Source organism: Clarias gariepinus, chromosome 3 (assembly GCF_024256425.1).
Source record: "Clarias gariepinus isolate MV-2021 ecotype Netherlands chromosome 3, CGAR_prim_01v2, whole genome shotgun sequence".
Lineage (NCBI taxonomy): Eukaryota > Metazoa > Chordata > Actinopteri > Siluriformes > Clariidae > Clarias > Clarias gariepinus.
The window spans coordinates 24,419,797-24,443,941 of record NC_071102.1 but is presented as its reverse complement, the minus strand read 5'-3'; the positions used below and the strand labels follow the sequence as shown (position 1 = coordinate 24,443,941).

General features: G+C 37.3%; 1 protein-coding gene across 1 annotated transcript in view; it reads left to right on the top strand.

Annotated features, from left to right (window-relative positions):
* The window catches only part of LOC128519678 (potassium voltage-gated channel subfamily KQT member 4), a 64,647-nt gene that overhangs the window by 36,341 nt on the left and 4,161 nt on the right, over positions 1-24,145 (top strand). The window contains exons 2-11 of the mRNA XM_053493498.1: positions 4,880-4,970; positions 8,760-8,886; positions 8,988-9,163; positions 9,675-9,800; positions 9,927-10,037; positions 10,583-10,678; positions 10,765-10,853; positions 12,506-12,628; positions 20,634-20,863; positions 20,954-21,053. Coding sequence (XP_053349473.1) covers positions 4,880-4,970; positions 8,760-8,886; positions 8,988-9,163; positions 9,675-9,800; positions 9,927-10,037; positions 10,583-10,678; positions 10,765-10,853; positions 12,506-12,628; positions 20,634-20,863; positions 20,954-21,053 — 1,269 coding nt within the window. The remainder of the gene's footprint in view (positions 1-4,879; positions 4,971-8,759; positions 8,887-8,987; positions 9,164-9,674; positions 9,801-9,926; positions 10,038-10,582; positions 10,679-10,764; positions 10,854-12,505; positions 12,629-20,633; positions 20,864-20,953; positions 21,054-24,145) is intronic.

The following is a 24,145-nucleotide window of genomic DNA, read 5'->3' as shown; positions in this document are numbered from 1 at the left end:
TCCTGAACCATTTTTGCAGTGTAGCAATGTTTAGTAAGGTGATCTTAGACACACCAGGGGTGTGTACTGTATATTTGTCACTTACCTGGAAAAAATATTGCACATGGATGCACTATGGGAAGAAGGCAAGCCAATGATCCTTAAGGCAAAAAAAACCCTTTGGATTGTCTTCTTCCCATAGTCCAAGTGTGTTCTTTTTCTCAGGTAAGTGATGAATACTGTATATACACACCTGGACTCAGTTCACATGACGTAAAAAAACATGATCCATGATCATGTGCTCATGTCCACATTGTAGTTGTTTTCAGCAGTGGACAGGGCACCAGCATGGACATTCTGAACTGGTCAGAGACTTCACAGCTCCATACACAGCAATCTGCCATACACCATGTGTTCTTTCTTTCTTAGAAAGCATTAATGTTTTCAGCAATCGATGCTATTAAAGCTCTTCTATGGGACAAGCCTGTGTCTTGGGTGCCCATGACTGTATCTCTGGCTCCCAGTTGTCCTTTCTTGGACGCCTCTTGGGAGATACTAACCACTACATACCAGGAACATTCCACAAGAGCTGTCGTTTTGGAGATATACTGATGAAGTTGTCTAGTCATCACTTTTTCACCTGTGTGATAAAACCAAGGTGGTTTTAATGTTATACAAGCAAATTATAATTGGTTTGGGAAATGGCAGACCTGTCTCTGCTTATTACTCCCAAAGAGTAATTCAGGAGGATTCTGCACTCCAGGAATCCATGTTCACTGTGCCAAGCTGTGTGTGCCAAATCTCTCAAGCAATTAATCATCCTAATCAATCTTTAGACATATTTTTTTGTGATTTCCAGGTGACTACAGTCTAGCTTTAAATAGTGTGCTGGGATTTTCATAATAATTCAGTTCATTCAAATTAATAGGACATGCAACACATCGGCGATGACTTGTAGCTAAATATTTTATTTGGAATTTAAACAGGTTTTAGAAGTAAGATAAGCAAAGTTAATCTGAGGCATGTACCAAAAAAGACTTTTGCATACTATTATGCCACTACATTCTGTACTGTATATACACTGATCCACTATATACTGTACTTATGGACGTCCATCTAAAATTGAGTTAGTTCCCCTTTTCGCCCCCAAAACAGTTCTGATCCATTAAGGCATGAACTAGCTGACAAACAAACAAACCACCATCATCATCTTCATGATCATCATCATCATCATTGCAGCAGACCGAAAATTTAATATATAAGGTTCGTGGAATATTGATATCATCCTGATACTTACAGTCAGGCTGTGCTCTTAATGCTGGAATCTACTGTAAAAATCTTCTCACTTTGACCTCCAGAGACTGTCATTTTGCTGATTTTGTAGATTTAATTCCTGCTTCTTTTTTTTTCTTTTTTTTTTTTCCAATTGGCATGTTTTTCTTTCTGGAAAAAAAAGCTTGGGGAATATGACTGAAATTTGCCACTTAGTTGAAATGTGAACCTTATCAGAAACTGATCGGCTTTTGGGCCCTTCTTCCTCTATCTAGTCTGATTTCTGCTGATTCAGGGCTCCTATTGTCTTTCTTGGATCATTTTACCAAATATCTCTTAGGAACTAATGAGGGGGGAGGTGAAAGCCCAGCGGAAGAAAGGAGTGCGTGTAGAGCTGGGGCATGACCACCTAGTCTTGTGATGTGATCAGACACATACTCAAACACACATGGTGATGGTTAACAAATTTTTGCATTCTGTAGCATCATTGTTTTCTACATTGTTTCGTACATGTTGAATGATCCTGATGCTCCTATACTGTACATAAATCCGCAGTTTGACAAGCAATTTACGTGGCATGAAATATTAATTTCTATGAGGAACATACTGTACCGATGCATGTGTACCTAATATGTATAAATTATTCAGTACATTTGAGATGTCCTTTAATGATTTTTGGACTCGTAAGCCACTGGTTTTAAAATGGGAAGCATATCCAAGGGTCCTTAAAGCCAACCAGGTGGTCTGTGATTTTAGTGCTCAGATTTTTACATACACTTATCATGAACATGAATGTCATGCAATATCTTTGCTTGAAATTTCTTTTATTTTTCCGGGACAGCATGATTTTACGATACGCATTTATAATAGAAGAAAACCCGTTTCTATTCGTTTTGGATTTCCTGAAATCAGCACAGGGTCAAAATATAAATACTGGGTTAAATATATACATACGGCACACTTATATTTGATTGAATATCCATTATTAAGTTTCACCTTTTGGTAACCATCAAGAAGCTTCTGATATTCAAAACTGGTTTGATATTGGACCACATTCCTTGTCAGAATAAGTAGAGTTGGTTTTCTGGCTCGGACCTGATTTTGAAGCAGAGTCTATGAATTTCCAAACAAAAATTCTAAAATTTCTAAGTCTCCAAAGGCTTGTCTTGTATTCCTGTTTTTTTTGTTTTTTATCATTCCTTTTACAAAGCCCCAAAACATGATACTATCCTGAACTTTTGAACAGTATTCCAGGGATTAAATGCTTCACTTTTGCTACTCTACTGTAAATACACTTCTGGTCCAAACCTTCTTCCAAAGGGCATTTTCTTTGTCCATCTGGTCAGTGGCAAATTTTTTCCAGCTTGAAGGAACTGTGGCCTATTTTTTGAATGGAAACCTTTCAATCCATGGCAGTGTAAATCTCACTTGACTGTAGAAGGTCACACTGGTGTTCCAGCAGCTACCCTGTTCATGGAAGGCTGTGTCTTGGATGTTCATGGGTTAATTGTTCCTGTTGGTAAAGTAGATACATCTCTTAATGTTTATACCATTTGGCAGAAGTTACATTTGGATCTTATTATATATATACATGTTGGTAAGGGCCTTGATCAAGGACCCAACAGTGGCAACTTGGTGGTGCTGGGGTTTGAACCCAGGACCTTCAGAACTGTAGTCCAATGTTGAGAACCACTGAGCTACACCTGATCCCAGTGGACCCCTGTATTGAAACCTGTGTACTATTCTTTGATCTTGGACTCTGCAGCTGTTTAGAAATGGCCCTAAGAGACATTCATGTGTAAATTTACCATCGCCTTTCTCAGATCTGCACAGAAGTTTACTAGAAGTCATTAGCCTAATTAACTCATCTCTAGAATTAAATGGGCAAAATTCAAACATTCATTATTAACAGAAAAATAAGATTAAATTTGATATTTTTCTGTGTAAAGAAATCATAAGTAAGAAGATCTAAAGTTTCAATAAGTTTCCTTTGGGTGCTCCGGTTTCCTCCCACACTCCAAAGCCATGCAGATTAGGCTTAGGGTGTGTTAGGGTGTTAGTGTATAAATAATAATTTACAGCTTCCTGCTCCTTCAGAAGCTTCACGTATGTTAAGCACTGGATACATAAAGGTTATATAAATATTAGATGGTATTTTATTTCAATTACCTCAGGTGTGTCTTCATTTAGTGTCTTCTTCTGATTGAACTGTGTTTCTATGATTTGAGGAAGCAGGTAATTAAGGGTATGAATTGCCGTAGTATCCCAGATATTGTGACTTCTTAAACATATGATCCTTTAGTTAAAAATGAACACAAATATTTGGAAATGTGAATAAACAGCAACCTGAATCATACGTCTAGTCTTTTTCTTTCTTTGTACAGTCATATTACATACCCAGGAATGAAACCAGCTGTGGATGACATAAATGATAAATGGGTCGGATGTCTAAATAGAGCGTGTTTCTCCAGCAGTGAGGAGATGGTGTGCTGCTTAACGATAGTCTGGTCCTGGTGGATCTGGCATTGGACTCGTATGTGCCGCTGTGCAGCTTATGTGATCTAATTCCAAATGTTCCATCATGGACGGGGAGCGCTGATCCACCAGTGCAGTCTTTGTTTTAGGGGGCTACAGCTGGAAACAGCTGGAGCAGCCTGGGAACATCAGTGACATCCCAGAGATTCATGCAATGTTAAGCAGCTCCGCAATAAATTTTAGCATTTGCGCTAACTGATTAGTAAATCGTTATTTCATGTGTAAAAATCAGGAATCAAAGTTTGTGGTCAAACAAATCGTTTTTATTTAAATTTTAATCAAAATTGTAATAATTTCAAAATATGTTAATACTTGTAATAAGTTTATTTCTGTTTTTTTTTTATTATTAAATTTATTCCAACTTAATTAACAGCACTAACTAACTTTGGTTGATAACTTCATTTAACAGTTTTTATCTCTGCATATTAAATTGTATATATTCAGTATGTTTATTTACGAATGTATACGATAACGTGGTTTGTTTAAAAACATGTGCTTAATACTTTTTGTAGCACATCAAAGTGAATTTTGAAATATGTTTTCAAAGTAAATGCATAATTTACTTTGTGATTGATTGCTTTTTATTTTATTCATAAAAAAAGGCTCAAAAATATACACACCCTTAAGTACACACCACAGCTTTATCCAGGCTGTGGAGTTCTAATTTCTTCTGTTATCTATTTTCCCACACACGCACATTGGACATTTCCACTGAGGTCCATGGCCAGGGCGCTTGTGAGCACCTGTGTGTATGCGCGCGCGAGTGTGTGTGTGTGTGTGTGTGTATGTGGAGCTCAGTGCCAGCTCAGATTTAAGGGCTGAGCCAAATGCGCAGAATCAGTGCTGATGAATCATTTTTCTGGGTTTTATCCGAGTCCCTTTTATGCCTGTGTGTAATATGCTGGTTTATTTTACACCTTCATTTATTCATGTGAAGTTATCCAAGAGCCTTAAAAAGTAAAAAAAAAAAAAAGGCTATGTTGGCTGTGTTGATGTTTTAGAGTAGAAACCAGATCTTGCCCTTGCGGTCATTTGTAGGCATTAAACTGCCCTTGTCTTTGTGTGTGTGTGTGTGTGTGTGTGTGTGTTGCAGCTTCCTGCTTGTGTTCAGCTGCCTGGTGCTTTCCGTCTTCTCCACTATTCCCGCTCATCAGGAAACTGCCAACCAAGGCCTCTTCATCTTGGTAAGAAGTAGCGTACTTTAACATTGTCCGCTTTCATATGCATAGAATTAAAGAAACATAAGCAGCGTAATGTGTGTTTATCCTACACTTACCTGATTGGAAGGAAACTACCAAACAGACTAATTACTTAATTCATGTCTACCAACTGCTTTATCCTGGTCAGTTTCCGGAGTCTGTCCAGACACACACACACACACACACACAGGAGCTTTTTCATGTACTTAATCCTATGATATGTTTTTGGGAAGTGGAGGAAACCAGTGAACTTGGTGGAAACCATATAGACATATGAGATCATGTGAAACTCCACCCAAGCAGGAACTTGAGCTCAGTATTGAACCTGGAGCCGTGAAGCAGAAGCTTCACCGTGCCACCCATAGCTAACTGACAGACAGACAGACAGTCCAAATGTGATTAAATAATTAAAGAACCGTAGATGAATGGGTTTACTTTTTTTTCTTTCCTAAATAACCTTTTTTTTGATTGATGGCTCAATCTGTGGCATTGCGTAACAAAGCATTCAACAGAATATCTGTTAAAATATTATACTGGTAATCTATTGTATTTTGTATCGTCTTAAACCAGCAAAAATATTACACCTTATGTCATGACATTGCTAGTACTGTATCTTGCCTTACCTTAAGAAGTAATTTTTCTAAAGTAAAGATCTTGTTTTGTCTCCAAAGTTGGTCTCGGTCTAGTTGCTTTTTTTTCGCGTGCACACTGTCCCACTATGGCTTCCGAATCCAAAATGCAAACGAACACCGTTTTAAATATGCGAGAAAGCTTTTCTGCGGAACAATGTATATACCTTTAGCTTGTCGTTTTAGAGGTGTGTCCTAAACCGTGGTGAATACAAGGCAGTTTTAATTAGCAAGCAGTATAGAATATGCCTTGGTTGCATCTCCTTTTTGCAGCACATCATTTTTTACAAAGTGCATTAATATTTAGTTGACAATTTTTGTTACTCCGTAAGCATAAACAAGGCATTCATTAAAAGAATCGAAGTTTTTTTTTTAAATTTGTAAATGTTTTATTTATACTTTATTATTTGCAATAATGTCTAAAGCTTAAGACTGATTGGCAGGTTGCAGGATGCGCAAGTCTATCATGTTTTTCTTCTGCCTACAGTATGCTTAATTCTTGTTTTTCCTGCGGGCGTGTTGCACACAGAAAGAGCAGAGTAAGCACGGCGCAGGATTCAGGTGTCTTGAATTCGTAATCCTACCAGCAATAATATCCATTTAGCCATTATGAAGTGCTTTTGCAGGGGGTAATGGAAGCTTTTCTCCTGCTCTGTTCCCCTCTGATGATGATAAAAAAATAGAAAAAAATGTTGCCTGGCTTCTATATCAAAACAATTACCCTATGGGGTCAATAGGATGCCTATACAGCATGTGTCTGTGTATTTATATTTAACCTTTATTGTTTATAGTGCACTGTCAATCAAGCGTTTGTTTGATGTTGGATCGGAGAGACCTGGGCATATAAAATTGCAGTAAAGTGTTTTTATTAAAACACAAATCAAACAAATCCAATGAACAGGCAAGGTCAAAAAGATGACCGAACAAAACTAGAAGGAAAAAAAAAAACCTGGGAATAATATATATATATATATATATATATATATATATATATATATTTATATGAATATATATATATATGTGAATCTGGATCTCGCATACTGTATATTTGGTGCTGTAATCCATGCTGGTCATATTTCTATGGCCCTATGATGCATTGTGGGTTGTGAGTTCCTTATTCAGTAGGCGTCAGCTGAAACCAGCACTGATGTGACATGTACAGTATAAATACATTAATGCGCAACTAAATCCAGAAGGGTTTTCTTGCGCTTAAATTGGATTGCGCATGCATTCCAGAGCAGCCAGCTTCACAGTATCGCTGTTGTTCTTTCGATTGCTTTCGTTAAGGTGTTTGTAAAAAAGGACCATCTGATCCACACATTCAGCGTGGCACAGGATGTCCTTCCTGACATATCCCACTCATTAAATGGGATGCTCTGCATCCAGTGATAGAGTTTTAGGCATTGGCTGGGAATCGAACCCGGGCCTTCCACTAAGCCGCCAATACCCTGACCAACATCGTATGTTATTGTCAAAAAGAATTCAAATTCAAATTTTGTATTTGTCACGTACGCAACCATACATACTATGAGATGTGGTGAAATGCTTATAGGACTTTAAACAAGGAATAAAAAGATAAGAAGACGTAAATTGCTCTAGAAAGAAGATAACATATAAAATAGAAGTATATAAAATGTATAATGTAAAAAATATCAAATGTATAAATTATACACTGAATTACACATGGAATATAAAGTATAAGAAATTATCGATCACCACTAAAGCCAATAGTTCTTTTTGCTCCTTCTTGTTCTTCCTTGTTTAAGTGTCCTAAGTCCCTCATTGCCGCCTATATACTGTATAACACTCAGAACAGTCCATATGTTAAATTGTATACGAGAGGAGGAGGGAGGGAGCGTTTTTATAAACAGCATAAACATCCTATTACAAATAGTCGGTACAAGAACAAGCGTGGACAAATTAAAAATCTATCAGCTAGCACAGCGGGGAAGTCAAAGCTCAGTGTCAAGATGAGTTTTGAGACATTTGGAGGCGTTTGAGGAGGTAAAACGTCACCATTTCATTATGATCCTACAGGGGGCGCACTCAGAACCATTACACATTTTCATCACGCGTTGTAGGAGTGAATTATTGGCCAAGTTTGTTTAGAAATTATAATTATTGCGGTTGACAGAGATATGTGCTGCTCAGTAATAAAAATATTTGCTTAATTTAATTTAAAGTTAAATGTTAAACTTTTGTATTTAAATTTGTATTGTTTAAATGCTGTGCTATAAACGAATGTTATAAGGAACGGGCTATGTTAAATTACTCATTCAACTTTTTTTAAAGGTTTTAAATAAAAATCTTTAGAAGAGAATGTAATATTGAATCGGAATATTTATAAAATTGTGATTTGAATCGAATGGGCATTAAGGTATTGTGATAATATCGTATCAGTTGGTGACTTGTGATTCCCATCACTACTCTGTACAGTATAGGAATATGAATGGGAATAAGGGGATGGTGTAACCTTGGGGTAAAATAAAAAGGGGGTGGTAAAAGTTTTTGATGTATCGCATCATGCTCATCATCTCAACATAAAATCATCATATTATTGGAAAAGTTTTCAGTTCTAAGGTCAAATATTATTTGATTCTGGCGATGGTCAGTATTTTTTTTTAACATGTTTTGTGAGCAGGACAGTTATGTGATGGCTTGTTTGCTACCCACCTGCATAATACTAATTATGAAAAGATTATCTTTTATTTGTGCATGCCACATTAATAATTAATATTAATAATAATTAATTAATAAAACTAATAATTAATAATTCCATTAAAAAAATCTACCACTAGCCAGACCTTGTCTTTGCTGGTGTGTGTATTGTATAATTGATTAACGAAGCGAGATGAGGTTAAAAAGTAAGCGCTGTATTGCAAACATGTTTTTCATGATAATATTTCTGTAAATCATACAAGTGAAAAAATATCAGCTAACAGTAATTAATCATTGTTTGTATTTTTTGCTCCAGAACTAGAAGAAACTTTTCTGTAAATAATGATCGCATTGTAGTATCAATGTTTTTGGGTCTTTTTTTTTTTCATCATAATTCTTGATTTATTTATTTGTTTTTACATATTTTTAAAAAGATGAAAGAAAAAGCTTTGCACTATGGGTGTCTTCTTTGCCGTGTGTCCTGTAGGAGTTTGTGATGATCGTGGTGTTCGGCTTAGAGTACATTATCAGGGTTTGGGCCGCCGGCTGCTGCTGTCGCTACAGAGGATGGCAGGGCCGTCTCCGTTTCGCGAGGAAACCCTTCTGCGTTATAGGTAAAGCCTGGATTTACATCCGATTATGACCTTTCACACTTTACTCTGAAAAGTCTTGACCTTGCTCGCTGTCTATGTGCGTTTTCCCTCCACGTCTGTAGATTTTATAGTGTTCGTGGCGTCGTTGGCCGTGATAGCGGCGGGAACGCAAGGAAACATCTTTGCCACGTCGGCTCTACGCAGCATGCGCTTCCTACAGATTCTGCGCATGGTGCGCATGGACCGCCGAGGTGGCACCTGGAAACTACTCGGCTCTGTGGTGTACGCACACAGCAAGGTAAATACACACACACATGTACACACATAGGCAGTTAAACTTCCCTTAGCCCCGTTTCAGTTTCATTCGTTTCATTATGGAATTTGGCAGATGCCGTTATCCAAAGCGACTTACATTCTTCTCTTATTTGTACATTGTTACATTCTTATCTAATTGACCAGTTGAGGGTTAAGGGCCTTGCTCAAGGGCCCAACAGTGACACCTTGGTAGTGGTGGTGGGATTTGATCCTGACACCTTCCAAAATGAAGTCCAAAGCTTTTTTAGTATAGAAGAACCATTTTTTATTCCAAATGTTAACTGGGAAAACAACATAAGCGCTTCCACTTAATAGTTATATTAATATTGGGTTATTTTATGGATTTTTATGTGCTAGCAAATCAGGTTTTGATTTATTTCACCAATCAAATCTTTATTCCTAATACAGTCCACAGATTGCACACAGAATTCTAAGATAATAAAATTTCTCACTGCCATTTTTGTATTGAAATATTGTATCATCTGTTGTTTTAGGAGTTAGTCACAGCATGGTACATCGGCTTCCTGGTACTGATATTTGCCTCATTTCTGGTCTATTTGGCTGAAAAGGACATCAACACAGAGTTCTCTACCTATGCAGACTCCCTCTGGTGGGGAACTGTGAGTACACTGCGATGCCACGTTGTGTGCTTGAGTTCTTTCTTGGCACGTGTCTCTGAAGAAGCACCAGAACAAGAATAAATATCTGCTCGCTGACGTCTTATCCTGAGTGCCTGTTTTTTTCAGATTACCCTCACCACAATAGGCTACGGTGACAAGACTCCACACACGTGGCTCGGGCGGCTGCTAGCAGCCGGCTTCGCCCTGCTGGGGGTCTCTTTTTTCGCCCTGCCTGCAGTAAGTGCACCTGGACCTCCGATCTCAGCGTTTATATTATATATACTGTTTTAAAGCCTTAACCACTGAGACAGCTCAACTATACCACAACTAGCAACTTCTGATACAAACACTGAAATATCACCATTACAAAATTGCATCATTGTACCTTGCACCATCAAGTTTCGGGGTCTGATTCCCTGTGCTTGGTGGGTTTCCTCCGGGGAACTCCGGTTTCCTCCCGCAGTCCACAGACATAAAGATTAGGCTAATTGGCATAAATAAGCGTGTAAATGTTTGCATTATGCCATGTGAAGTATTGGCACCCCATACATGGTGGACTCAAGGGCTCAAGGCCCCCACGCGACCCTGTACACAGGATGAAGCTGTATTGTATCCGCTTACTGGTTATGGTTTCACCTTTATCCTTCAGCTCAGTTGTACCCTGTATTATACAACATTTATTGTAAATATGATTGAGTTGGTTAGTACAGTACTTTATTGGCAGCCCATTTGAAAGTCAAATGTTTTACATTTGTGTAATACCTCTGTGTCGTTCTTCTCAGGGGATCCTCGGTTCAGGTTTTGCCCTGAAGGTGCAGGAGCAGCACAGACAGAAACACTTTGAGAAGAGGAGAACTCCAGCAGCCACCCTCATACAGGTGAGGAGCAACAAACCCCTGCCTGGTCATTCTCACACAGAGATCAGGCCTTTACACATGTGTTTGTGTGTGCCTGTGTTTGTTAGGCTGCGTGGCGTCTCTATTCAACAGATGCTCGTCATTCATATCTCACAGCGACCTGGTACTTCTATGACAGTATGCTCCCTTCCTTCAGGTAAGTACAGTCTCAATACGCCAGCAGCCACCTGCAGTCAGGGCTTGCTGTTTGTTTGTTTGTTGTGCGATCTGAACCGTTTCTTGTAGAAGCCCGGTAAATGATTCACTATTAAATGATTCACTGATTCACTGATTCAAATGGTAAATGATTCACTGATTCACCTGAGCCCTCAAAATAAATATTAAAGCTTATCCAGTCATTTTTGTGTGTGATTTTGTTGTATTGATTTCATGCAGAATAAAATGAAAGTAAAACGGCCTGTTAATTATGTTTAAAGCCACTACATCAGGTGATATCCAGGGCTTCTTTAAGTTTTTTGAGTGTAAGACGAAAGATTTTTCAAAATTATTATTATTATTATTATTATTATTATTAATAATAATAATAATAATAATAATAATAATAATGTTAAAATGCAGTATATTATTATAATTATTATTATTATCATTATTGTTATGATTTATAATTACTTATAATAATAATAATAACAACAACAACAACGAGTAGGTTTTTAACAACTATTATTATTATTATTTTAAAATCAGAATAGCTCCGAAATAAGTTGTTTAAAACCTACTTGTTTTTATTATTATTATTATTATTATTATTATTATTATTATATACTTCTCAAATTTTAAACTTGAGAAAAGCCTCATAATCACTTTAGTTCTTTTATGCAGTGGCCCCAAAATGGTGACAGATTGTGTTTTTGGCAGTTAGAATATTAGAATATAATAAATATTATAAATAGTCAAATATTGATTTAACATTAATTCACCTAAAATCTAAGATCCTATAAAGCATCTAATCCATAAGTTATTAAAGGCAATACTTTGACCCAGCCATTTGCTGAATTTAAGTGTAAAAGGTTATTTATTCATACATCTTTATTTGATTAAAAATATATATTTATTCAATAATTAATGTCAATTGTTGTTGGATATCATCTGAAGATCACTGAATCAATTTAATTTTTATTTGTTTTATTTTATAAACCTATTTTATTGTAGGTTCGGTGCCTCAGTTTAATTTAACATGACACAGTGCCATTCTGTTCAGTCTAGCTGACTCCCTGAAAGGACCCGAACAGGCTTTATTTACAGTATTATAACACTTAATAAACTGCCATTTAATTTTAATTTCAAATAGCCTTGATGCTTTTACATAATTTTTTATATCCTTATTTTCACATTCATTTTTATCATTTATTAAAAGATTATTAAACCCCTAAATGAGCCACTATGAGCCACCCTCATTTATTCATATTTTGCATGCAAGGAGAAAAGGCTGAAAAATGCATTTTTAATGTAGTCTTGCGGAATACTGTAGTTCTCCAGGCTTAGTTCTCATTTTTGGCATGTTTTTGGCGCTTATTTTTTATTGATTCATTTTTGCTTGAAAAGAAAAACGATGCTTGTTTTTTTACTTTAATTTCATCTACATTATTTAATTTAATTAAATATAAAGAAATGAGCGGTGGCTTACAGTATATACTGTGAATATAAAATATGTCTCATACCCCTAAAATCAACATTTCTATCTCTTTAAGTATGTATTTGGTTAATCATTTTGCTTTGATTTTTGTTTTATTTTCGTTCGTCATGCTTTTTTTTGTTTGTTTGTTTCGTTTATGTTTGCTCATGGGTCAGAGAGTTGACGTTACTGTTCAGTCACCTTCAACGGCAGCGAAACTCCAAGAAGTTTCTCCACAACTACCAAACTCTGCTGTCAGGGCTTCGGCCCTACAGTTCCCTCTATGTGTCGGGGGACAGGTACGCTGCTGTCCATCTCCAAAATACACTCATACCGAACACACACTATGTTGAGCCCATTCATGCATACATACATGATATCACTAAAATAAAAATAACCTGTTTGATCACAAAGCAAAAATGTTTCAAGCGCTACATTATTCAACCTCAGAGCTATTCGGAACATTACATGTGTGTTACCATCGCTCAGTGTGAATGCTTTTAACATTTTACTTACATGACTAACAACTCTGGTATTCTGGCATTCTTTTAATCCTGGTATATATATATATATATATATATATATATATATATATATATATATAGATAGATAGATAGATATATAGTTGTTGTTGTTGTTGTTGTTGTTGTTTTTTTTGCTGTACTGTAATTTTTTGTACGCTGCTTAGTTTTTTTTTCTTTCCACTACCATATTTTATGTAGTATGTTTGTGATTGCTGTGCACACACAAAATGATTGACAGGCATGCAAGGACACCATTATGCCTTATTAATGCTGTTGGTCAGCAAAGTTGTGTAGCCGGGCTTTTTTTTTTTTATAGCTGTCAGAATGTAAAATGTCTAACTGTTTTAAATTGCACAATACAGATTTAAAAGAAAACTCCACCCTGAAACACAATATACATGTTCAGATTCAAATGATTAATGTATTTACCGTATTCATTTGGTTGATGCTTTTATTAAACTATGTTAGTAAACAGTGTCTTTTGAGCAATGTTCATGTTCAGAAGGTTCAGAATGCAGTCCTGTGATATGATTGATTTGCACATAACTATACATTCGTTTGAATACAGGGTGGGTGAAAAGTAACTAAGCTTTACAAAATTGCTAATAAAGTTTGCATATTTTAAATCTATTGAAACAAATTGTACATGTACTGCTGTTGGCTTTAAGCCCTTCAGTGTGCCAGGCTTTGTCCTGTACGCCTCTCCTGTTGCGTAGCCTCACAGGGGGAAAAAATAAATAAAAATCACATGGAGTTAGATCTGGACTTCACCAGCCAACATCCTGGAAAACGCTGGAGGACGACACACTGAAGGACATGGAGGTATGGATTCAGGAGGTTCCCAGCAATATCCCAAACCACTTCCTTTAGAAGACCTCGGCCGTTTGAGGAAACTGGTTGACTGATTTGCTTTCCTATGTAATACAGTACATGTACAATTTGTTTTAAAAAATGTGTTTTAGAAATATAAACTTTATTACCAATTTTAAATGCCTAGTTACTCTTTACCCACTCTGTAGTTAGTTTTACCCTTTTTTTTAAGCAGAGAAAACAAGTGAGGGCCAGTTTCATTGGGCATCACTATCGAACGGCATTATGGGTAGTGAAGTATTGTTTCACCAAAGTGAACATAAACCTACATGTACTGTAAATGCGAAAGTTTATACGCAAAAAGGGAACTTGGAATTTCATTATAAAACCGACCATAACTTTTTTTTTTTTTTTTTTTAAACACCATTTTTATTTAAATTATTTTTCAGGGTGGATTTTTCCTTTAATCTTGTAAATACAACGTGGCAAACATTAATTTCTCCATACATTACTCACCATTCTTCTTATCCATTTCCTTTTCTCTCTCTCATCTACTTGTCATCCTTCCCTTCCTCTACAGTATAAAGAATTCTGGAGTCACAAGGTTTGTGGTCAGATTTTGCGAGGATTTTGATTTCGTCTCCTGGATAAAGCTTGTTGGCTGTGCTTTGCTGTGCATTCTCAACTGTATTGTCTTTCTTTATGCTGATACAGGAGATGACTTTTCATTAACGGATATGATTTCGATCAGTTAGCGTTGTTATGCGTTGCAGGTGTTACATCTGGTCACTCAGTAAGACGTTTAACCTTCCGTAAACAGGCCTTGATATGACTCACTTTGACATGTGGAAGAACATGCATGCTATCCCTGCCTGCTAATGAGACCTGCCCTTTGTCCTCTTCTTGGTAATTGTATTACCTGTGCTTTAACCTAATCTTTTTACCCCACATTTATGCCAGCAGCTGATCCCTGGATAGTTTTACCGGGTTGAAACGTGTTTAGAAGCCTAATTAGATTTAGAATGATTGATCTGTGGACTACAGATTTACCCAACCTATTGGAATATTTATTAGTCACTCCTCTTTTAACAAAGCTGCACTTGGATGTCTGTTATCAGCTAATTACTTTGTTAAAGTGAAAGAAATCATAAAAACATTTCATTTTGTCTAATTTTGCTTAAATATAAAAAAAAATTTAAAAACAAGCCATACAAACAGCTTAAGGACACTGATTATATAAATGGCCGCACAGTGGCTTAGTGTTTAACACTGTCGCCTTGCACTTCCAGGTCCTGGGTTCGATTTTCGTGTCGGGTCTGTGTGCATGGAGTTTGCATGTTCTCCCTGTGCTTGGTGGGTTTGTACAAATGGGAATGAATTCAATGTTCACCATTGGCCTCCACAGCCCCTTATTGGACTACAGAGGTTCCTAGATGGATGAATGGATTGATGGATTATTCTGTATAAACACACATTCCTTCTCTAAACCTAACGCTCGTTAAATTGGCATCCACAACCGAATCAGTAGACTTCTAACAGTAATTACAGTCCTCCTGGAAGTTGCTGTAGGATTATTGAGAAGCTCTGACTCAACAAACGAAACATCTATTGTCAGATTTTGTATAGTACTTAACGATTTATAAGGAAGGCTGACATGCTACACCGCTGCTAAAGTGGCTACGACATTCAACTGCATTAATAAACATAAAATAAAATAAAAAACTAAATGTGTTTGGTTATTAGTGTGAGAAAATAATAAAATTATGCTTTTTAACTACTGTGAAAGAAGCCATTTTCCAGACTATGCCGGTTTATTTTTGTGAAGATTGCATATTTTTTTCCTGCATAATTTAAAATACATTTGAATTATTCTATACTTAAATGGTTGCTATTTCAATTAAATATACACTAGCTGATCACTTTAGGATGAACACCTACACAGTATACCATACAGTACGTCTGTTCATTTATGTAAATGTCCAGTCAGCCAATTATACAGGCAAAAGTCATAATACATGGGAACAATGTGTTGATTGATTAATAATCTTTATGTTTTCTTTCACTTTAAAATTATGGATGATTATTTCATATGATTATATGATGACTCATTTCTTTTGAATTAGCTGATAATAGATTTAGAAAAAGAAACAAGTGTAATTGTTGTGTCCTGCCTTGACCCACTTCCCCTCACAGCCCTCACGCTTTGCCCCTTTGCCTTGTGTGTCTCCTCAGTCAGCTCATATCTAAAAAGCGGGGTTTCTTCCGGATTCACGGTGGCTGCAAGCGGAGGTATCCAAGTCACTGTGCCTGCTACACACTAGGCACGTCTCGCCTTTGCCTGATAGTTTCAGGGCCTTACTGGTCCAGAGCTGCTTCGCTCACTGAGCCCAGAGACAAACAAGTGCTATGTTAACAAAGAATTTACGGTTTATATAGATTACATGCGAGTTCAATTATACTGTAGTTCAATCCCAGATTAGAGAAATACATCGGCTGCAGGGTTTCATCCCAGTCATAGGAAAGTCCTCAAAATACGGCAAATAAAGACCAAGAATAACTCCATACAGTAATTGGAATCCACAGTGACTTCTCTTTTGGTTGGAAGGAAAGCCCGCAGCCACAATGGGCCTTTTCTGATAAGATTGAACATCCCGTTGAGGTCCCATTGAAGATCAGACTGGCAAGCACCACATAGTAGCGTATAAAGTTCTAATTTTATTAGCAATATCATTATTAAAAATACACCAAAATGTGTGGACATTTCACCATCACATCTCAAATGTGGTTCTTTCCCAAACCGTTGCTCCAATTTTGGAGGCACACAACTGTATAGAATGTCTTTGTATACTTAAAAAATAAGATTTCCCTTCACTGGAACTATTCAGCCCAAACCTGTTTCAACATGACAGTGATCCCGTCCATTAAGCAAGCTCCATGAAGACGTGGTTTGCCAAGGATGGACTGGAAGCTCTTGAGTTCCTGCCTCACCACAAATTCTCACCACCAAATCCAGTGGAAAGCCTTCCCAAAAAAAGAAAAGGGGAGTTTAATATAACAGCAAACTCCTTATTAATTAATTTGGAATGGGATGCTCACCAAGCACATCCGGCTGTTATGGTCAGGTGTCCAGATACTTTTGGCCATTTGTTCCTCTGGAGGAACCTTCTGGAGGAAGGTTTTATGTACAACTGGTTTAGAAAGCTAAGGATCCTTGGAAGTCGTGAAGAAGCCTTATTTTTCCAGAATGTAGAGTGATTAATTATACATAGAGAACTATAAATTAAATCGAAATCATACTGTATGTCATTCATTGAGAGATGAGTAATAATACAGTATAAGGTGCTTGCTTGTTTTACCATTTCAATTAAATATACACTATATAATCACTATAGCATAAACACTTCTGTTAATGTCCAGTCAGTTAATTATGTAACATCAACGCAGTGCATGGAATCATGCAGATAGAGGCAAAGAGCCTCAGTTAATGTTAAAAATCACAACAGGAACAATGTGTACAGTAGATTCGTTAATAATCTTTAACTACGGATGAAATGTGGCTCTGGGTTAGTAATCTCTGAATGTGGCATGTAGTTGTGGGAGAAGCAGAGCGGAAATAACATAGTTCTGCTACTTCCCAGAGATTGAGGTTTGCCTCTGCTGAAAGGTTTGAGATAAACCATGAGTTCATACTGTATGCTTAACTTCTAGTGTTACCGATAAGATTACCAATCTCAGAGGAACTGTTGTTCTTTCATGGCATGTTTGAAGATTTTAATGATGATGGAATGTCTAGAAATTTGGGAGTACTTCCATATGCAGTTTGTATTTATGTGTGTCTGTCTGTGTATGTGTGTGTATGTACATATACAGTAATGTTCAAAAGACGGGATCTTAGAGGGTCTTTTTTTTTTTTACTGTGCAATTATTTATTTACCAAAAATGAAGCCAAAAAGAAAAATGATCAGACCTCAAATTAAATATTGATAATATTTATAATAATAATTATATATATATAACATTTATTTATAATAATTGAATTGATAATCAGCAGGTGTGCAGACCTCTATATAAGCAGAAGTTTGAGAAGTGGATGTCACCCTGATGTCAGACCGTGCAATACTTGGTGATAAAACAAAAAACCCAAGAGCTTCATCTCAGGACCTACAGGCCTCAATGAGGATGTGAAATGTTAAAGTCCACGACAATACAATTAGAAGAAGACTGAATGAGTTTGATTTGTTAGGAAAGCTGTGTGGACAAAGAGCTGTCTAAAAAGAGCTGGACAAAGTGGAGATACCCAGCACCATATTTGGCAAAAAATAAAATCAAACAGCATATTTGTAGAAACACCTCATACCTAGTCAAGCATGGCATTGGAGGGTGATGATTTGGGCATGTTTTGCAGCCATGGGACCTGGGCACCTTGGAGTCAATGAGTTGACCATGAACCTCTCTGTATACCAGACTATTCTAGAGGCAAATATGAGACCATCTGTCCAATCGCTAAAACTCAGTAAATCACCAGCACACCAGAAACATCAGAATGGCTGAAAAATAAAAGAATTAAGGTTTTGGAATGACCTGGTCAAAGTCCAGAGCTCAACCCAACTGAAATGCCACGGTGGGACCTAAACAGAGCTGTGCATAAGTGAATGCCCAAAAATCTCAATGAAGTTAAGCAATGTTGAAATTATTCAACATTGAAGGATGGGTAAAATTCCTCCACAACAATGTGAGAGACTGTTAAAGTTATACAGGAAGCTATTACATACATTTTCTACTGCTAAGGGTGGATCGACAAACTTTTTGGCTTCATTCTTGACGGTGAAATATTATACTATGCTGTTGTTCATCCGAGGTTGTATTTGTCTAATAAATTCGATCAGATGCTTTTTATTATGATTTTACACAATTAAAGAGAGTTAAAACAGGTGGTACAAACTTTTGAACATGACATATATGTATATGCATCTTTGACAGTGGTTGTCTTCTGAGAGCTGACCGTATGAGCCGCATGTGCAGCTAGGACATTCTGCATACCATTAATATTGTAATGCTTATAAGATGACCAGCATGTGACTGTAGCCTCCTGATAGCACTTGATAGAAGGTGTACTGTATAGTTTGAATCCCTGACACCATGACAGCGACCGTCACAATTTCGCCGCATGTTTGTTCTCTTGGTCTTAGGATTTAAAGCCACTGCTAGAAGGGGCGTTCAAGTCGAACTGGGACTAATTGTGCAAAAATAACAGAACACACTTATGAGAATAAGTCTTTTTTTTTCTCTATATAATCCCCTGCTACTCTAATGCACTTATCCCGCTGTTTCTCGCTGGATACCATCAAGATAGAAAGTTTTCTTAGTACGCCTCTACCATGATAGGACTGCCTGCTTCTTGTCTGAAATGCTGGCCACCTAGGAACTTCTAGTATAGGTGCTTTCTTTTAATGGGAGAAAACAACCTGGTTTAAGACTTCCATGTTAGAGGAACTCGGCTGGTAGTTATTGTTTACCGTCCTGAGCTCACTCAAAGCGATTTCCACATATACGGGCCATTAAAGGTGTTAGTTCCTGGAAGGGCAGCATTTCAGATGTGAAGCAGGCAGTCCTATGCTAGGAAAACCTTCTGCGTTTGTGATATCCAAGCACAAGAGAGCTCCTGGAATAGGTGCATTAGTTCAAAAGTCTCGGTTTCACTTGAACACCCCTCAGTTATAAAACAGGGACTACTTAAAGATATATATTTCTGACATATTTATATTAATACATAATTATATAGTAGTTTTTTAGAGAAAGAACATTGCGTTTGCAAACACTCTACTTAAAACAGCTTGGTTTTTAGTTGAAGCTTGGTCTCTGTGGTGTTTCAACTATCTGTAATGTGCATGTCTATGTTAAATAGCTTTAAGAATTAGAATGCATTGCTTTCAGTTTTTTATATTGCTTGTATAGCATGAAAAAGGATTCTTGTTATTTAAAATCTACGCTCTTCTTTGTTATTCTGTCTAACCAACCTGCAACATGAATCTGCTCCGCCTGCTAATATGCCTGCTGATGCTCTTTAAGTGATTTGCATATAAAATTAAATGGGTGTATATTGTTCTATTACTTTTTCTCATTTAATATTGTTTATTATAAAGTTGTAGATTCAAAGACACCACTGTCCAGCATAGTCCAAGTCATTTTAATCTTTCAGTGAATTAGACAATATAGACAATTTAATATATCACAATGATATACAGTATACAGTAATATATATATATTGTATATAAAAATATTAATGGATAATACAATAGTTAATTCTGACAAAGTAATCTGAGTGGCTGAAAGGCGTTCCATGAGTGGTGATAATAGAGCGTAACAGCATTGGGATGTTTAACCATGTGTATCACTATAGGTTTTCTAACAGTCATTAATTACACTAATTGTCAGTCATTGGCATTAAATCAAACTAGTTAAATAAACAAACAAATCATAATCGATTAATAAAAAAGGCTTTCGCCTACATCATACACCAATAAAAAAGGCTAAACACCTACATCCACAGCCATGCTGATATTCAGCATAACAGCACTTCCTCTCATGTGATATTGCTTAAGTATTAGATAAATTACAAATTTAAAGTTAGACAGACAGATAGATAGATTATTTAGATTAATCGACTCTTTTCTGTTTTTAACATTTTACTTACCTACTGACTACTTTTTAAACATTAATACTAGCTCTTTTTTCACTTGCTCTGTTTTTAGCTCTTTTTTCCTGCCTGTCTTTTTTTCTATTGCTACCTAAACACTTTTACTTCTAATAAAATTTTACATTTATTTGACATTTTAGACAATTTATCCACTAAGTTTTGCAATGATAATGAAAACATTTACATTAAACATTACACAATACATAGAGACTTGGCTCGTCTAATGAAACCAAGCTGTTGTTTGTGAATACAGTGTTGTAAATTTCCTGGCAGTGCGAAGATTGGATTCCGTGACCGCATTAAGATGAACAGTTCCCGCTCGACTCAGGCGCTCCGGAACAAGGCTTCTTCACCTGTACCACCGGGGAGCGTGCGACAATCACCGAGCAATGAGAACATGCCGGAAGCCACCAGTCCCTCGAAGGTGCAGAAGAGCTGGAGCTTCAATGATCGAACCCGCTTCCGCACTTCCTTACGGCTGAAACCACGTCCTTCCACAGATGGTACAATCCAGCGATCAGTCCTTTATGTAACCTTTATAAAAAGCCCTGAACTGAAAAACGTTTCTCTCATGATTTTCTTTTCTCTTGTAGTGGAGGGAGTAGGAGAAGAGAACACAGAGGACAAGTCATACTGTGATGTTGCTGTAGAGGATGTCATACCAGCAGTGAAGACGCTGATTCGAGCAGTTCGGTGAGTCCGACCCATGGAGGTTGGTTTTACCAAAGTTGTCACATGAGCTTTGAAATCTAGGTTACATTTCATTTGCCAGTTTCAAGCATTGTGTATGCCTTTCTCTCCTTAAGTCAACAATTAATTTACTAAAAGGCATACACGAGACTCAAATGTTCTCTCAATTACTAGACCAATTCACGATGTGTTGTTTCTGAAGTATGAAAGTGCGATTAGGGAGCGCTAGCTAGTGGGTGGAAATGACGGCAGTTTGGAAAGTTAAAAAAAATGAACATGTAATTTTTTTGGTTTTATATCAGCGGCAATTTGTTTCCTCAGCTCTGACATTTTACCACTATTATTAACACACGAATTATTGGTATAATTCTGTACAAAATGTAATGTACTGTAGTTGCCCAGCAGTAATCAGCCTGACTAACAGTGCATCCAGCCTCAAATGTATTATCCCCCTTAAAAAACATACTTTAAAAGGTACAGTATGTGCTGAATAATTTTAAAAGTAGGGCAATAAGGACGCATTAGAATACGTTGCATTTTCTTTCTCCTTTAGTCAACAGTAAGAAAGCAGTGATGCGTGGACTTATAATCATCCTGATGTACTTTACATTTTAAGCATCACAACAAAGGACGTTGTAGCTAGGACAACATTCCTCTAACCAATTGTTAAAGCTCTGCATCATTTTAATCTGGCTGTGTCATTTTCTTCTATGATAAATGAAGTATAGATGACAAACCCAGAGAAATCAGTATCACAGTGTGTATTCTACAGAGCATTATAATCCATTTTTTATTATTATTACTATGATTATTGCTATTAGTTTAATGATACATGTCAAATTAATGATAATCAGTTTACCTTGACCCTCATTGGACAAACTAAAGTGTCTACAAGTTGGTTTGATTTAATTATAAAGTTCATTACAGCTCTCGAATTGGATCCTTGTTATCTTATCCATTATTTAAGTCATTCATTTTGTCGCAGGTCTTCGCATAACCCATTTCTTTATTTTATATGCATTTCTGATGCTTGTTTCTTTACATAATCCTCCATTAACCGAGTCTGACTGAACTTCCTGGAAAGAATCAACTTCCTGGAAAGCCTATAATAAGCATGTCAAGCACATGTATCCTGCTAATCACTCAATTACTTAACTACAAATTAAGTGGAATGAGCACCAATATTATTAAACATTTTTTTTCCCGACACGCTCGAATTTTTTCCAGTGCACCAACACAGAGTACAAAGCGCCAGGTGTGTAATACTCACATGTCTATCCCTGCTGGTGATGCTGTACGATTTTTTGCAATTTATATCAAGACTTCCTGGAAAAGATTGATGTCTTTATTTTTTATTTTTTGAAAATATCTAATTTTAGTGTAACACAGTGCTGAGGTTTCACTTCGAGAAGAGTGTTGCAGGAGAAAGTCTAACACTAGAGTTTGTCCTTGAGTTCACCTTGCCATTTTTGCAGTGTACAATGGGTAATATCTAGATCTCATCGAAAGACATTTATCACTGACATTTGCGCTGGAATATGTTTTAATACCAGAGCGCTCAACTTGCAAGGTTTGTTTTCTGGCTATTATTAGCGGCAGCAGGTAAAATGTTGCTTCGGGCCGGGCTGACAGTATAACACGTTATACAGTGCCCTGCCATGGACTCAGAGAGAGTCAGCATTTTACGGAGACCCTTAGGGAGTCCGAATAAATGTTCTTTTTTTTTTCTTTCCCTCCTCTCCCACACTTTTTCCTTACCTCCTCTTTTATCCGCACCTGAGACCCACCCTAGCAAAATGTGCAGCTATCGGCAAAATTAAAGATGGGGACAATACAGGGTAAACTCAAGAGTCATCAAGAAACTTGGTTCTGGGAGGGTTGGGAGGGGGGGCTTGAAATGTTCAGAGGTACAGCTGTACAGTGCCGCTTGCATCCCCTCCTCCTCCCCCCCCCAGCAGAAACAGCACCATCAGACAAGCAAACATGCTCAGCTCCGCATTTGCCGCTCGCACACGCAAGCTTTTCCTACAAAACAATAGTTCTTTTTTTAAACACGCCTCTGCGCACAGACTTATTTTCACCCATGTTGGTCAGCACTGCAGACTTATTTTCACCCATGTTGGTCAGCAGATTTACTCACTTCCCCTGCTGGTCACTCATGGTTTTGCAGCTGAGCTGGTGATTCTGTCTTTCTCGTCTCTCCCTCCGATAAAAGATTGTTCTTGTTAACAGAGGATTATCCCAGGCCAAAATGCCTGCTGAAAGGGGGGAATAAAAGCGGCCTCTGCTCCCATGATCCACCCCGCTCTCATAGAGTAATTTATCATGTTGTGAGATGGCAGTTTGAGCGCAGCTGCTTAGTGATGCTAACATTAGGGGTGTTTTGTTTATTTTCGCCAAGTCAGCATCATGAGTAATATGAGCACAATAACTACCATCAGAGCAGGAGTTCTAGGGAGGGACCAGCCTGAAGTGGCACTGTTTCATTTCTTCCAGCTATGACAAGTTGCCTTGCAAAAGTATTCATACCCCTTGAACTTTTCCACATATCGTCATGTTGGGATTTTATGCGACAGACCAAGACAAAGTGGCACATAGTGGTAAAGTGGAAAAAAATGATAAACTCACACACCGTCTATACCACTTTATCCTGTATACAGGGTCACCGGGGCCCGGAGCCTATCCCAGACGCCATAGGGCACAAGGTGCAGAAAATCCTGGACAAAAGTGTTAGCAGGGCACACACACACACTGTAACATTCTCATTCACACACTATGGGCAAATTAGCCTAATCTGCATGTTTTTGGACTGAGGGGGGAATCCCACCAAGCACAGGGAGAACATGCAAACTTCATGCACACAGACCCAAGGCAGGATTTGAACCCAGATCCTAAAGGTGCAAAGCCACAGTGATAACTGCTACGCCACCAGAAACTGATAAATAGTTTTCTGAAAAAACTGATAAATGGTTTTCTGGTGTGGATTTGTATACACTCCTCTTTTACCCTGATGCCCCTAACTAAAATCCAGTGGAACCAACTGCCTCCAGAAGTTACCTAATTAGTAAATAGAGTCCACCTGCATGTAAGTAAAT